We start from the raw sequence: 14,058 nt of genomic DNA, 5'->3' as shown, positions 1-14,058 counted from the left end.
TGCTGTAAAGCCAGAGGAATAGCTGAAACAAGTATCAGAATGCAATAAGGCAAAATGCTGGTGACCCAAACTCTCTTGACTGCTACGAGACAATCTGTGTTACATCATTTGCATCATACTTGGCATGTAGCACCTCGTCTAAAAAAGACCATGGAGGAAGTGTTCAAAGCAACCGTCATGCTTTTTTTGAATGCATATTCTTTTTGAAAAGGGAATAAGGTAAAAGTATGTATTCAACAAAGCATGATATATTTTTCTATATTTTTTTTTTCATTCATACGTGGTCTTTCTGTAAAAAAAAATCAACTAGATGGAAAGTATTCCATGAAGTCGCTATTCTAACATTCTCAACAACAATAACACCCAACACTTGTCTGCTATCTCATTTGTTAGACAAATGCCTATAGAGACCTGTTCTGTCCCCCCTTCTCCGCTCGTTAACAGATGACAGGCAAACAAACTTAAAAGGAACTCTCTTTATCAGTTCTCGGCTCAGACTGGCTGCGAGCCCAAAAATAAACAGAAATCAAGTCTCTGACCAGATAACAGAATACAAAACAAAAACTCTTCCAAAGCAATGCACTTCTCCAAGTGCCTCCTTGAATCAGGGTTACGGAAAGCAAATCACTTCTCCAAGTGCTCTCAAATAAACCACGACCGATGATCAATCAATGTTAACCAAACGAAGGAACGTTGACTCCTGCAACCAGGGCGTGGCACCATCCGTCCTTTTATCACCAGAAGACCCACTAACGAGCCCCAGCTGCAGTGTTAATCTTGCATCCTGAAAAGACTCACAGAAGACTGCTGCTGAGTCACAACAGAGACCCAGAGACTCATGGTCAAAAGGAAGGATCTGACTCATAGTGGGTGAATGAAATGTTTCAGGTTACTGATCTCCCTGAAGCTCCTCCTCCACGTGATATAGAGCATTCCCCTAAAAAGTTTTATTGCTTTTTCTAATAAAACATCACATTCCAGGATCACTGTGAGCTGGTTTTGGCAAGTAACCTGGCTCTAAGATGAAATCTCTACTGTTTTTTTTTGGGGGGGGGGGTCTTCAGTTCTCCACAAGTGATACCTGCATATCCCAGATTATTCCAACCTCCAGTTTTAAATCTGTCTTGTCTTTCAATCCTATTCTTCTTATATCTGCTTTACAAATAAAAATATGGAGATATATACTTCCTTGTCTATGCCTTTTCCTTTTGTGAACCTTGTTATAAAGGGCTCCACCACAAAACGGCGCTCGACTAAACCACGCTCGACTAAACCGCATCACTGACATCATCAACAGGGTGACAACAGCGCGGAGACAGAAGCACGCTGTAAACCCTAAACCTAAAATTAACCCCTAAACCTAAACCTAACCCCCCTAAACCTAATCCTAAACCTAGCCCTAAACCTAACCCTTAACCTAACCCTAAACCTAACCCTAACCTTAACCTAACCCTAAAGCTAACCCTAAAGCTAACCCTAAAGCTAACCCTTACCTTAAGTTGAATCGGCTTGCTTTCAAAGCGCTATTTAAAGCACCCTTCTTTCTCCGCGCTGGCTGTTGTCGCCTTGTTGATGACGTCAGCGACGCGGTTTAATCGGGCGCGGTTTAGTCGAGCGCGGTTTTGACGGGTCATGGTTATAAAGTCCTGCCTATAAACAGGTTGCCTATACTTTTAGCAAATTCGTGTAATGATGCTTGAAATTCATAGTATTTGCAAATAATAGTATATCAATTATTCAGTGGGCTAGAATATGCTTGATCATTTCCACTTGTTTAGGATTACTTTAAAAACGTATTTATGGCAAACTGCTATGCCTGACTAAGGGTCCTCAGATTACTAACCCATTCTTTCAATCCTTCAGACAGGATAATAAATCTAGCTTTACTGTATATGTAACTTCCTTCAAATTAGTTTGCCTACTATCATCATTTAAAAAAAATGTTTCAAGGGATTTCTAACCCTTCCCCTCACATTTCCTAGCTGAAGATTTAACAGTGTAAATTAATTTTCACTGTTTGAAAAGAAGCATCATCCCCAAAAACATCAGAACAAATTAAAGGTTCAGTTTGGGGTTTCCTTTTGCCCTGAAATGGACATGTGATACTTTTAATTCATGGTAGTTATTTTAAGATGACGTCTGTTTAGATTTTTGCAAGAAGTCCTAAGCTTCAGTATGTTATCTGATCTTTTTCCTATCATTCAAGATTTCTTTCTCTTCCTCTTGCAATCCAAGACATACTGCCTAAGAATCAAAAATATTGGGGGGGGGGGGGGACCTCTGAATTTAATTTCCACAGCAAACATAGAAAACTTATTTTTTAATCAACGTTTAAAAAAATGAACTTCAGCTGTTAAGTATCAGTACACATATGTCCAATGTGTTACTTCTCTCTAAATAACTGCCAAACCTTAATTATGTTAACAAATTTAGAGATATTCTTCAAAAGCTACCTTCTTCAAAAGTTTCTCCTGAAAATTTCAGTCATATATTTTATCTCTTCTTTTCCCCTCAAAATATGCCTTGCCGAGTGAATAAGACTGCAATCATGTACTTATTTAACTGGAAGTACAATGAAATGTCTAAAAGATGTCCATAGGTTTACAAGATACATCATTTTTCAAAGAGGAACAAGTTGCTTGTTGGTAAAAATTTAAGCCTCAATATTTTAAACCATTTCTATAATTAATAAAACTTCCTTCTTGCATTCCTACTTTCCTGTGACTATAATTCAAGCCACGGGATAACCAAAATAGTGGTAATATTTGCCCACAATATTTTAAATAAAAATTGCAAAAATTAATATATTGGGAATGCTAGGCAGATTTTTCTTTTTTTATAGCAGCAAAAGCATTTTTTATCCTATCCTAGTTTTCAACCCAAAGAGTTCCTAGGCTACTTTGCAAAGATCAGAAAGAAGGTAATTCCTGCCCACAGGCTTACAAATTAGTAATTGTGAAGAAAAAGAAAGGAGGGGAAAAAAAACAGCTAAAAGTTCAGCAGGTAGTAATTTAGTAGATAATGGAATTGAAGCACAATAAAGATCTGCTGATTTCTTTCTCTTTGGTAGCCTCAAGTGGTAGTTGGAAGAAATGCTCTATCAATACACAATGGAGGTTGTTATCTACTATTTCCTCTCTCATTCTGAAGGCATCAATAATAGAAACTGGCAGCTAGAAACTTTATTACAGCTTCTTCTATAGATTTTTTTAGGATTTTTGCTAGCAATCTGTGTTTATCTGCCTGAACAGAACAGAACTGATATGACAAAGGTATAGAAAAGGTGATATTTAACACTAATTCTATAGAACACATCACATTTTAATCTATTTTACTAATATACATTATTTAAATGAAGTTTATCTACAAGCTATAGTTATTGTGTTCTTGAATAGAGCAGCACTGTTTTTATAAAATAGCATTAAGAGTTAAGACATTCAATTAGTTACTAATTATCCTGGCATTGTTTAAGAATTTCCATCATTCTCTAGAGTTAATAAACAAATTAGCAAAGCCTGAAGAACATGGTTTCAAGAATTCTTTCTTTTCTACCTGTAGCCATAGAAGACACAACTACTGTATTTTCCTTTGGATAAAGAATTAACCTGTTGGATACATGATGCATCTCTGCTCTCCCTTTATGCTGCAGCTGTGTGAAATAGCAATCAACATAACACCTTCTTTGCAGGACTATATTGGCAGGTATTCCTCTGGAATATTTTTCTCTGTAATGCCTGGCTGAATCTATCCCATTTGCAGGCTTCCTGTGCCAGACCAGATTTGGTTCTGTCCTTTCACTTTTCAAAATGGTTGGTCTGGATGGTCTCTTGTGACGAGCCGATAGACAGAGAAAGGAAGCAGTAGGCTTCCTCCCATATTTGGGCATACCAGGGGATGTGACCCTAAATACATACCTATTTCCCTGACTCAGCTGATAAAGGAGGAGAACCTTGTGGCTTAGTGGTTAACACATCTGCCTAATATGTAATACAGCCCAGGATCAAATCCCAGTAAGGGTATGGCTAGCTGATGAGAGCTAAATAGCTTGAAATAGATCTATACTAATCTCCCTTTATTTATTTATCAGCACAAATACAACATATATATATATATATATATATATATATATATATATATATATATATATATATATATATATATATATATATATATATATATATATATATATATATATATATATTAAAGTCACAACCCCTGGTATGCCCAAATATGGGAGGAAGTTCACTACTTCCATTCTCTGTCCATCGGCTCGTCATAAGAGTCCATCCAGACAGAAACCCAATATTTTTACTGCTGCCTTTGCACAAATACAACACACACACACACACACACACACACACACACACACACACACACACAATGTATGTATGTATGTATGTATGTACATATATTTAGAGTCACAACCCCCGGTAAGCCCCAATCATGGGGGGAAGCTAACCACCTCCATCATCTGCCAATCGGCTCGTCACAAGAGTCCATCACGACAGAAACCCAATATTTTTACTGTTGCCTTTGTTATATTTGTATTTTTTATTTGTGCTGATAAATAAATAAAGGGAGACTAGTATAGATCTGTTTCAAGCTATTTAGCTCTCATCAGCTAGCCATACTAGCTGATGAGAGCTAAATAGCTTGAAATAGATCTATACTAGTCTCCCTTTATTTATTTATCAGCACAAATAAAAAACACACAGATACATAAATATATGTGTGTGTGTGTGTGTGTGTGTGTGTTGTATTTGTTGCGCTTTCTGTCTGGATGGTCTCTTGTGACGAGCCGATGGACAGAGAATGGAAGCAATTAGCTTACTCCCATAATTGGGGCATACCAGGGGTTGTGACACTAAATATATATGTGTGTGTGTGTTTGTGTGTGTTTTGTTTTTTTTAATTTGTGCTGATAAATAAATAAAGGGAGACTAGTATAGATCTATTACAAGCTATTTAGCTCTCATCAGCTAGCCATACCCTTACTGGGATTTGAACCTGGGCTATATTACATACTAGGCAGACTTCTTAGCCATTAGGCCACAGGCTCTTATCCGTTATCAGCGAAGCCAGGGTGAAAGGTAACTATTAGATTTTTACAACCCCTGGTAAGCCCCAATTATGGGAGGAAGCTAACTGCTTCCATCATCTGTCAATCGGCTCGTCACAAGAGTCCATCACGACAGAAACCCAATATTTTTACTGTTGCCTTTGTTATATTTGTGTTATTCATATATATATATATATATATATATATATATATATATATATATATATATATATATATATATATATATATATATATATATATATATATATATATATATATATATATATATATATATATATATATATATACACACATACACATACACATACACATACACATACACATACACATACACATACACATACACATACACACATACATACATACACACACACACACACACACACACACACACACACACACACACACACATATCCAGCTGAAGGACAAAATCCTGAGCTTTTCTTTCCAACATTCTGTTGGATTTGAAAGAATAAAGGGAGAGAAACAAAATTGAACAGTAAACATATATTAAAGCAATGATGGGTACAAACAGCTGAAGATACTTGATCAAGCACCTCTTTCCAATGAATGCCTCAACAAGAGGATCATGTAGAAATGGTGTTAAGGAGAAATCCGTCTTAACTGATTCTTTCCAATCTTTCAACAGCCACTCCACTTTGGTCATGTGACTGGAGAAGGCTTAAGACACGTAGCCATATATCAAGCTGCTGACTTGAATGAACCAGGCGGTGGTTTTTTTGAGGGGGGGGAGGTTCCTCACTATTTTCAGCTGGAATTCACCCATTTTCAAACCTGATCCTCCTCCTGCTGGGCTCTCTACAGTGTCAAATTTGATGCTGCTTTCTCCTCTTTGGGAAAGTTATGGTGCTGATATGCACTTAAGACTAACAAGAGTTTTAAAACTCTACACAATTATTTTCCAACATTTGATTGTATGTGAAGAGACTAAAAAGTTAAGAAAAACATTACTTTTTCATTAGTTATAATATTATAACAAATTAACACTTTTAGTAATTTGACTGTAGTATATTCCAGGTTAATCTCACATAAGAGTGCGGATTTCTACTTAATTCTACCTGGAGATTCTAAGCATCACATTTTCATACCTGAACTTGAACATGAAGCCAATACACCAGTGTGAAAACTTAATTAGTCTCCAGACAATTCTCAACTCATAAAAATCACAAAAATAAGCTAAAGTAAAATGTCACTTGCCATCTTTTAGATCTGAGGTTTAAATACAGCAAATATCTTAAGTAAATTCAAACCCATGAATATTATTTGCACTCCATGAATCTCCTTTAGCAATAGGAAAACCATTGTCAAAAAGATATTGAGAGTTGTCTCCTATGGGAACAAATTCTCCCAATTTCTTTCAGACATATAATTTCACATTCATAGATGCACTTTCATTCTAAATATCCTGTAAAATTATTGAAAATATACCAAAATGCAGAGCTCTATTCAGTACATATTAGACTTCGCTCTAGATTTCTCTGAAATATTGAGTTTTGAAACTTGTATAAATTAAGAAACTGACTTTGTTTTTCTTTTACTATTAGCACAACTGAATACAAATATATATCTACTGCAAAAGTTACAGAAAGATTTTCACAGGATGGACTGTCATGAAATAATGAATTACAATGCTGACATTAAAAATGTGGGTCACCTGTAAATAATCAATAACAACTTGAGCTAAGATTTTTTAATATGCTTTACTAATATTTTTGGAACAAACCCTTTGCAAAACTAAGCTATATAAGTGACACTGGTTTTAGTGAAACTAAATGAGATTACGGGTTCTCGGTTGTTCTATAGAAATCAAAAGACATTGCTACATTTTAGTTTAATCCTGTCTAACATTTTTAATGTCCTTACATTAATTACAGAAATCTAGATAAAATGCACTTTCTCTGAATTTCAGAATTTGCATACTATTACATAGCAAAGTACTAAAACTTTGAGTTCCACTTGGCATTAATGCCTTTAAGGACCTGAATAGGATTTTTTCAGAAAAACGAAAAGGTCTGTACAATCAATTGAAAAAATATTTATTCCAGTGTTAAACAATGAGTTAATAATAGTTTAGGAAAACCACATGATACAGAATACAAAATGTACATTTTAAAACCGTTTCATATACATGCTAAATGCATGCTCTGCACAGCAAAAAATGTGCCCGAACAATTGGGTCACAGACTTCAAAAGAACAAAAGAAAATTAGTTCATCTTTATATATTTCATTAGGCGAAAGATTCCTCCACAAATAAGCATTTTAAAATAACGTAAGTACTTATATTATTACCACAGGTTTTTTTTTTGTTTTACAGATTCCTAAGTGACAATTTTGTTATTAAAGAAATCTGGGTTTTAAGTTCAGTCTGCTGGAAGCTTTGCTTGCATTTACTAATTCCCCACTCATCACCTTTTCAGCAATGTTTTCTTGCTCTTGCAAAATATAATTTCTGTTTACAATGAATATTATTACCTCTTCAAATTTTATGCTGGCAACATACAGATATTACAAAGCCTATATATCAGATTGAAGATGATTGCCTATTTTCCTCCCTTACATAGAACAAGAGTTAGCCCGTTTTCTAGGAACAGGCTCTCGAACCCCACGGTCTTTTTTACATCTGCAAACTGAGCATATTGTCTCTGACAATCTCCAAAGTCCCAACCTAAAAACGCTATTTGACAGACTATATATTACACAGTTACAAAAACTATTGCTAATAGCAAGCCAGGTTGTTACAAAAGAGAGTGCTGGGTTTTCAAGCACCTTAGTGCTCTCTAGCATGAAATATATAATGTAGGGCAGCCAGAGCACATAAAACACACTGGTTATACGAAATAAAACCATAGCATAGCGACTATCTGGGCTATGTGCAGCTTCTGCAGTAGTATCTACTTCATGACTAGGAAATCGAGCTCTCCGGTCATTTATCTCTTTGGTGTGCTGCCGGCAAATTTTGAATATGTGGAAATATGTAAAACAGATTATGAAGGCAGCTGGAGCGTAGAGTAAGCAGACAATAAATCCAGTAAAATAGGCATTGGTGAGCCAAGAAGCTGCACACCATTCAAAAATGTCTCCGTGATAACCTGGCTTTCCCCAACCGAAATAGGAAGGCAGGAAGATAAGTGCCGAGTAGAGCCAGATCAAAATAATGCAGATCCTCAATCGACAGGGGGTGACCAACTGGTTATACGAGAGTGGTTTTGTGATCGCCAGGTAGCGATCCACACTAATGAAAGCAAGGCAAGCCATCGAAACACTTTTCAGTACGGAGATGACATACACAAAAATTTGACAAGTTAAGGACTCGTGGACACCTACAGAATAGTGAAGCAATGACAAGGTAGGAATTAAGCAACTAATCCCAACGAAAAGATCGGCATATGCCATAGTCTGAATAAAGTAGCTGGTGGTATAATGATGCAAAAGTGGAGCACAGTGGATGACGAATATTACTGTTAAGTTACCAGTAATAATTAAAAATGTTAGTAAGATAATAACAATAGTCTCAAGGATACAAATATCAATGGCATTATAATGTCCAAATCCGAAAGGGCAGGATAGATGCTCAGATACATTCTCATTGCTATCATTCATATTCAGATTCTTCCATTCAGTCCATGCGAACTGGTTCATAGTTTGTATTATTTGACAATACAGTCAGAATTCCAGTTACTAGCAATCCATTGTTCGCCCGCTATTTTTTTTCCCTGTGCCTCAGTTTCTCCATGTAAATATTAACATTGCTTCTGAATAGTCAGCACTGAAATCTAGAAAGCAGGCAGAAAGGCCACTTATCCAGCTTCTTCCTGTACTCCTTCCTTTCTCAGCAAAGCACAAGGCACTTTTTAAACAAAGCCAGACATTTGAACTACACTTTTGAAAAGCAGAAATACAAAAATAACAGGGTGGGAAGAAAAGAGGTACACAACGTTGCAGTTAAAAAATTCCAGAAGTACATTTTCCTGGGAAAAGGAGGAATTTTAAAAAAGGAATAAAAAATGTTCCATATAACATTTTGGAAACCAAATAACAATAATGTTTTAAGAACAATATGACTAAGAAATCCAGTAAAATGTTTATTCTGGTATATTGTATCTTTTGGTTTTCAGATCATAATGTTCCTTGTATCAGCTTAATCTGCATTTGTATGGATATTGTTCTGAGCACATGAATGCAAACCAGCTTCATTAGTCTTTGGTAATGTGTTAAGAAATATAGTTAAAGTAGTAACTGACATATGGAGATTCCTGTCATCTCTTTGATGAATTAGATCTTCTCTGTTTGGTTAAGAAGATAAAATACAATAAAGAAAAGGCACACACTGGCATAGTGTTAAGAGTTTCAACAGCCAATTCTGTTTGAAACAGGCTGCCGACCTTAATGTGAAAATGTCAGCAAGATAATCCAAGCTTCTCACACAGCACAAAAGTGTCTTGCATTTAATGTCAGGAAAAAGAAAGTGAAATCCTTGACTTCTGAAATAGGGCTACAACTGCAACAACATAGGATCATTTTAGTGAAGTTCATAGTTCTGTCCCAGTCACTTCTCACCTCTATAGCAATCTCCATATTTTTTTTTTTCATATGCTCAACACAATGCTATCATTAACTCTCATCCACATTTTTCTGAGAAGCTAATGAAATGTTGATTTAACAAGAAAAGCTGTCATGGTACAGTATTATTCCGTTTATTTTCTGGATTCATTTTCCCAGTTGCTGTGTATGTATTTTCTTTAGTAATTAAATAACCATCTGCTTCCAAAGGCTTGTATGATGTGGCAAAACATTAACATATTCATTACATTTGCAATAATGACACATCGATGGGTTACAAAAGTTCTTTCAATACTCACTAATAAGCAGGCATTCGATACATGCAGCGGTCTTACTTTCTAACCTATCTCTACACAAATCAAATGCATTTTTAATTAAAGATCCAAAGAAAAGCAAATCATCCAGTCTTAAAAAAATAAATAAAAATCCAAAGTAACTTCAATTTTATATTAAAGCTCAGGTGAAGGGCTTTTTTCCCCCCTTTTTCCTTTTTAAAGTCCTGGAATCACACTTGTGCTATTTAATAGTCCATGGTGTGGAATTCCTTTCACGAGAGAAAGAATAAGTATTTTCTCTGCTCCTGCTGCAGCAATGGAATAGAAGACATCCTTTTCTAAGTTTCACGCCTCATGTTCCTTATCACCATGAAGTGCTGAAAATCCTTCTTTTTAATGCCATCCATAACAGGTTGCCTGTGAGATGCTTCCGTAAGCAGTCCAAACTACTTATAAAATGAATACTGATTTGCATTCTCTTCCCGAAGCAATAAGAAAGTGTATTTGGGAATACACTAGCTTTTGTCTCAAAATGAGGTACAGATGCTATCCTGTTTGCCGAAAGAATGCTCTTTCTATTCTTGACATGTTTCCTTGTGATATTACAGTTTTCACCCTAAGTCTGCCCCTCCTCTTCATCCTTAGCTGATGCAAAAAAACTCACCATTAGGAAGGTGACTCGGTCCTTCGGTCCCAGTCAAAAGCACAGCCAATGGCTATTACAGCTGAATCTGTCACTAGGTAACTGTTGCCAGGCGCAATCCTAGCTTATACCCTTCCACAGCAATCCATGAATAAGGATGACAAGGGAAGATAATGAAGATGACCACCCAAATTAATATATTACAAACTATAGGAACAGAGACGTTTTTGTCAGCCTCAGTTCTTCCAATTAACAAACCATAAAATATTCATTGGGATAACACTACAATGCTCCATCACCAACGCCCTTTTTACTGAACCATATACCAGAACAATTAGCAAGTCAAAGTAATTTAATTCTTACTGACAAGAATTGTCTATTAATTATTAAACTCACACAAAAAAAAGGTAATAAAAAATTCCTGTAGTCAACTGACATTTCAAACTTGGGTCATTATAACAACTATAACGAAGGTAAACATGTAAAATGTACTATAAAAGCACCCATTCATTTATTTCCATGAATGCACATGGTAAATAATGATAATAATCAAATTCTCAATGCATGCTACATTGCAAACTTAAATTACTATATGTTACCCAAATCTACAGAATCTTAATAGCACTATGAAATTGCTATCAGTGTAATAGCCTAGTAATTGCATCATTAAAGATCCTAAAATTATGCCAAATGCAGGATTTGTTGGTTTTCTTGAAAGAAAATGTTCTGATGTTAAATAACTGTATTGTTTGCCATTATTGGGTTGCTAACATCTTCTACTGGAATACTTAGCGTTTTATAAATAGGCTAAATATGAGTGAATTTGCTGTGTTCCAAATACTGGAAATATGGCTAACCATCTTACAATAGTGTCTCCCAACAACAAACTAGGATTAAAACAACATGGTCCCTGACATCTAAAGGTATCCAATATGTCTCAAACCGAAAAAACACATCAACAGCTCACCTAACCATCTTGCCCAAATACCTGGGGAAAAAACAGATCTTTAGAGCCTTATCAAAGTTTAACATGGTCAGGGTCATCTGCATCTCCGGGGGGGGGGGATGCTATTCTACAGGGCAGGTGCTGCGTGACTTCTAGATCCAACACAGTGCTATTGTTGGTTTGAAGGGACCCAGAGCATGTCCTCCCCAATAGACCTCATGGGGTGGGCAGAAACAATAGGGACAGGTAGTTCCTCGAAGAGCCTGGTCATTATGCTATGCAGGTGACTATCAACAACTTGAATCACACCTGTAAGTCTATATCTTGTTTTAATATTTTTAAGCTAGTTTAATTTATGAAATGTGTGTAACTTTATTTTATGGTCAGTAAGTTTCAAAGGAATTCAGTTAACAAAGCATAAAACCTGATTTTATGTTTTCCCCCTTGAGTTAGCATCCTCAAATAATATTTAATGTTTAGGGTCTATAGGCTGAAAATATCACCCCATCATATACATTTGACACTTTGCAATATTTCAGGGTATTTTGATAGACAGTGGTATTACTGATAGCTATAATTCAACTACAACTCTGGAATGAAAGCTATTTAGCAACATATATTTAATTAAACCTGATGCCAGAAATGAAAAATGTCTTTTGTACCCTTTAGAAAGCCTCACTACACATAACCCTAGAGAACAGGAGGATTATAGATTACATTTTTTCAACAAGTAATGAGATCACTGCATTTATATAAAAAGTCCTGTGTAAAACTTTATGTTGAGGAAGCAGTGCAATTAATAATTTAACTAAACATCTTTCTACAGTGTCCAACAATTGTTCCATTTAGGAAAGATGTTTTTAAAAAACCAGGCTAGAGGCGTTCAGTAACGTAACGGTTTTTCCGGCTTTATTAAACACAGGTCTGTTAACTAGGAGGATTCAGAACGTGGACAGCTCCCGGCCAACTGACAGCTCTTTATATACTGGAGCTGTCAGTTGGCCAGCCAATAGGCGCCCGCCGCGTCTTCCTCCAGCTGGCGGGTGCGTCGCAGCCAATCAGCTGCCGGCTGCTCCAGCCCCTCCCATCGGCTGGCACGGGAGGACGTAACAGATGTTACCTGTACTATATGCATTAACTCAATCTTGAGATTTGATATATTCAGATGTTTATACTATTTTAAGGTTTATCCTATCTCATGCGAATTGGTATCTGGATAAACAAAGTAGATATTCTGTACTTCCCTTACAATTAAGATATGTCACTCAGCATTAGAAAAACATGCAGCTCCAATTAGTTAACAATCTGCAGAATTGATCAATATAGCAATAGCACTTAAGACATATATCTGTTCAGTGCTTTATAACCCTCTGTAACCAGTTTACAGAGTGAGCATATTGCCCTCAATAATCTGGGTCATCATTTTACAGACCTCGGAAGGATGGAAGGTTGAGTCAACCTTGAGCCTGTTGAGGCTTGAACTGCCAAATTGGAGGTAGCCGGCAGTCAGCAGAAGTAGCCTGCAGCACTGCATTCTAACCATTGCGCCACCATGGCTCATATAGATATAGATAAGCTATGGATTATTGTAACAAATTATGGCCTCCTTCCATTAAAAGGTTTATTATCCAAATTTATGTAAGTATCTGAATATATGCCCTGTAGTTTTGTTTTGTTTTTTTGTTCCTTTTCTCTTTTATAATGATGTGGGTTATTGGTGTTTTTTTGTATTTAGTTAGGGTACAGTAAAAAGAAATTCTAAATTGCTGAATTCCTTGTAACGAAGAAGTGTTTTAAGGCGTGAACTATCTTACATCTTATGATCATTTGATGGCACAAATCAATTTGAGCATTTAGAGAGCATTTGTGAAGACGTATATTGTTTAAATTGATGCCACATTACTTATTATATGTAATATAGGGGGTGTTATTGTACAATTCAGCTACAACAAAAAACCTTGTGGCACTTTAAAGATTCAAAAATTGATTAACGCATAGGCTGGACTACAGTGGGGCAAAAAAGTATTTAGTCAGCCACCAATTGTGCAAGTTCTCCCACTTAAAAAGATGAGAGAGGCCTGTAATTGACATCATAGGTAGACCTCAACTATGAGAGACAAAATGAGAAAACCAATCCAATCACATTGTCTGATTTGGAAAGAGGTTTTTTGCAAATTATGGTGGAAAATAAGTATTTGGTCAATATCAAAAGTTCATCTCAATACTTTGTTATAGATCCTTTGTTGGCAATGACAGAGGTCAAACATTGTCTGTAAGTCTTCACAAGGTTGGCACACATTGTTGCTGGTATGTTGGCCCATTCCTCCATGCAGATCTCCTCTAGAGCAGTGATGTTTTGGGGCTGTCGCTGGGCAACACGAACTTTCAACTCCCTCCAAAGGTTTTCTATGGGGTTGAGATCTGGAGACTGGCTAGGCCACTCCAGGACCTTGAAATGCTTCTTACGAAGCCACTCCTTCGTTGCCCGCGCGGTGTGTTTGGGATCATTGTCATGCTGAAAGACCCAGCCAC

General features: G+C 36.3%; 2 protein-coding genes across 2 annotated transcripts in view; both read right to left on the bottom strand.

Annotated features, from left to right (window-relative positions):
- The window catches only part of RABGAP1L (RAB GTPase activating protein 1 like), a 210,881-nt gene that overhangs the window by 137,958 nt on the left and 58,865 nt on the right, over positions 1–14,058 (bottom strand). The window lies entirely within an intron of this gene.
- On the bottom strand, positions 7,131–10,558 carry GPR52 (G protein-coupled receptor 52). The gene has a single exon (XM_014066103.2). It carries the CDS (start codon positions 8,739–8,741, stop codon positions 7,656–7,658), a length of 1,086 nt encoding a protein of 361 aa, XP_013921578.2. The 5' UTR covers positions 8,742–10,558; the 3' UTR covers positions 7,131–7,655.

Source organism: Thamnophis sirtalis, unplaced genomic scaffold (assembly GCF_051295495.1).
Source record: "Thamnophis sirtalis isolate CommonGarterSnake01/CBP01778 unplaced genomic scaffold, rThaSir2_p1.2 scaffold_12, whole genome shotgun sequence".
NCBI lineage: Eukaryota > Metazoa > Chordata > Lepidosauria > Squamata > Natricidae > Thamnophis > Thamnophis sirtalis.
Note: the sequence above shows the minus strand (reverse complement) of the source record. Positions and strands in the feature narration are given on the sequence as shown.

Bases quoted from the DNA above. Each gene is read 5' to 3' on its own strand.
- GPR52 (XM_014066103.2), bottom strand. From the start codon at position 8,741: ATGAACCAGTTCGCATGGACTGAATGGAAGAATCTGAATATGAATGAT.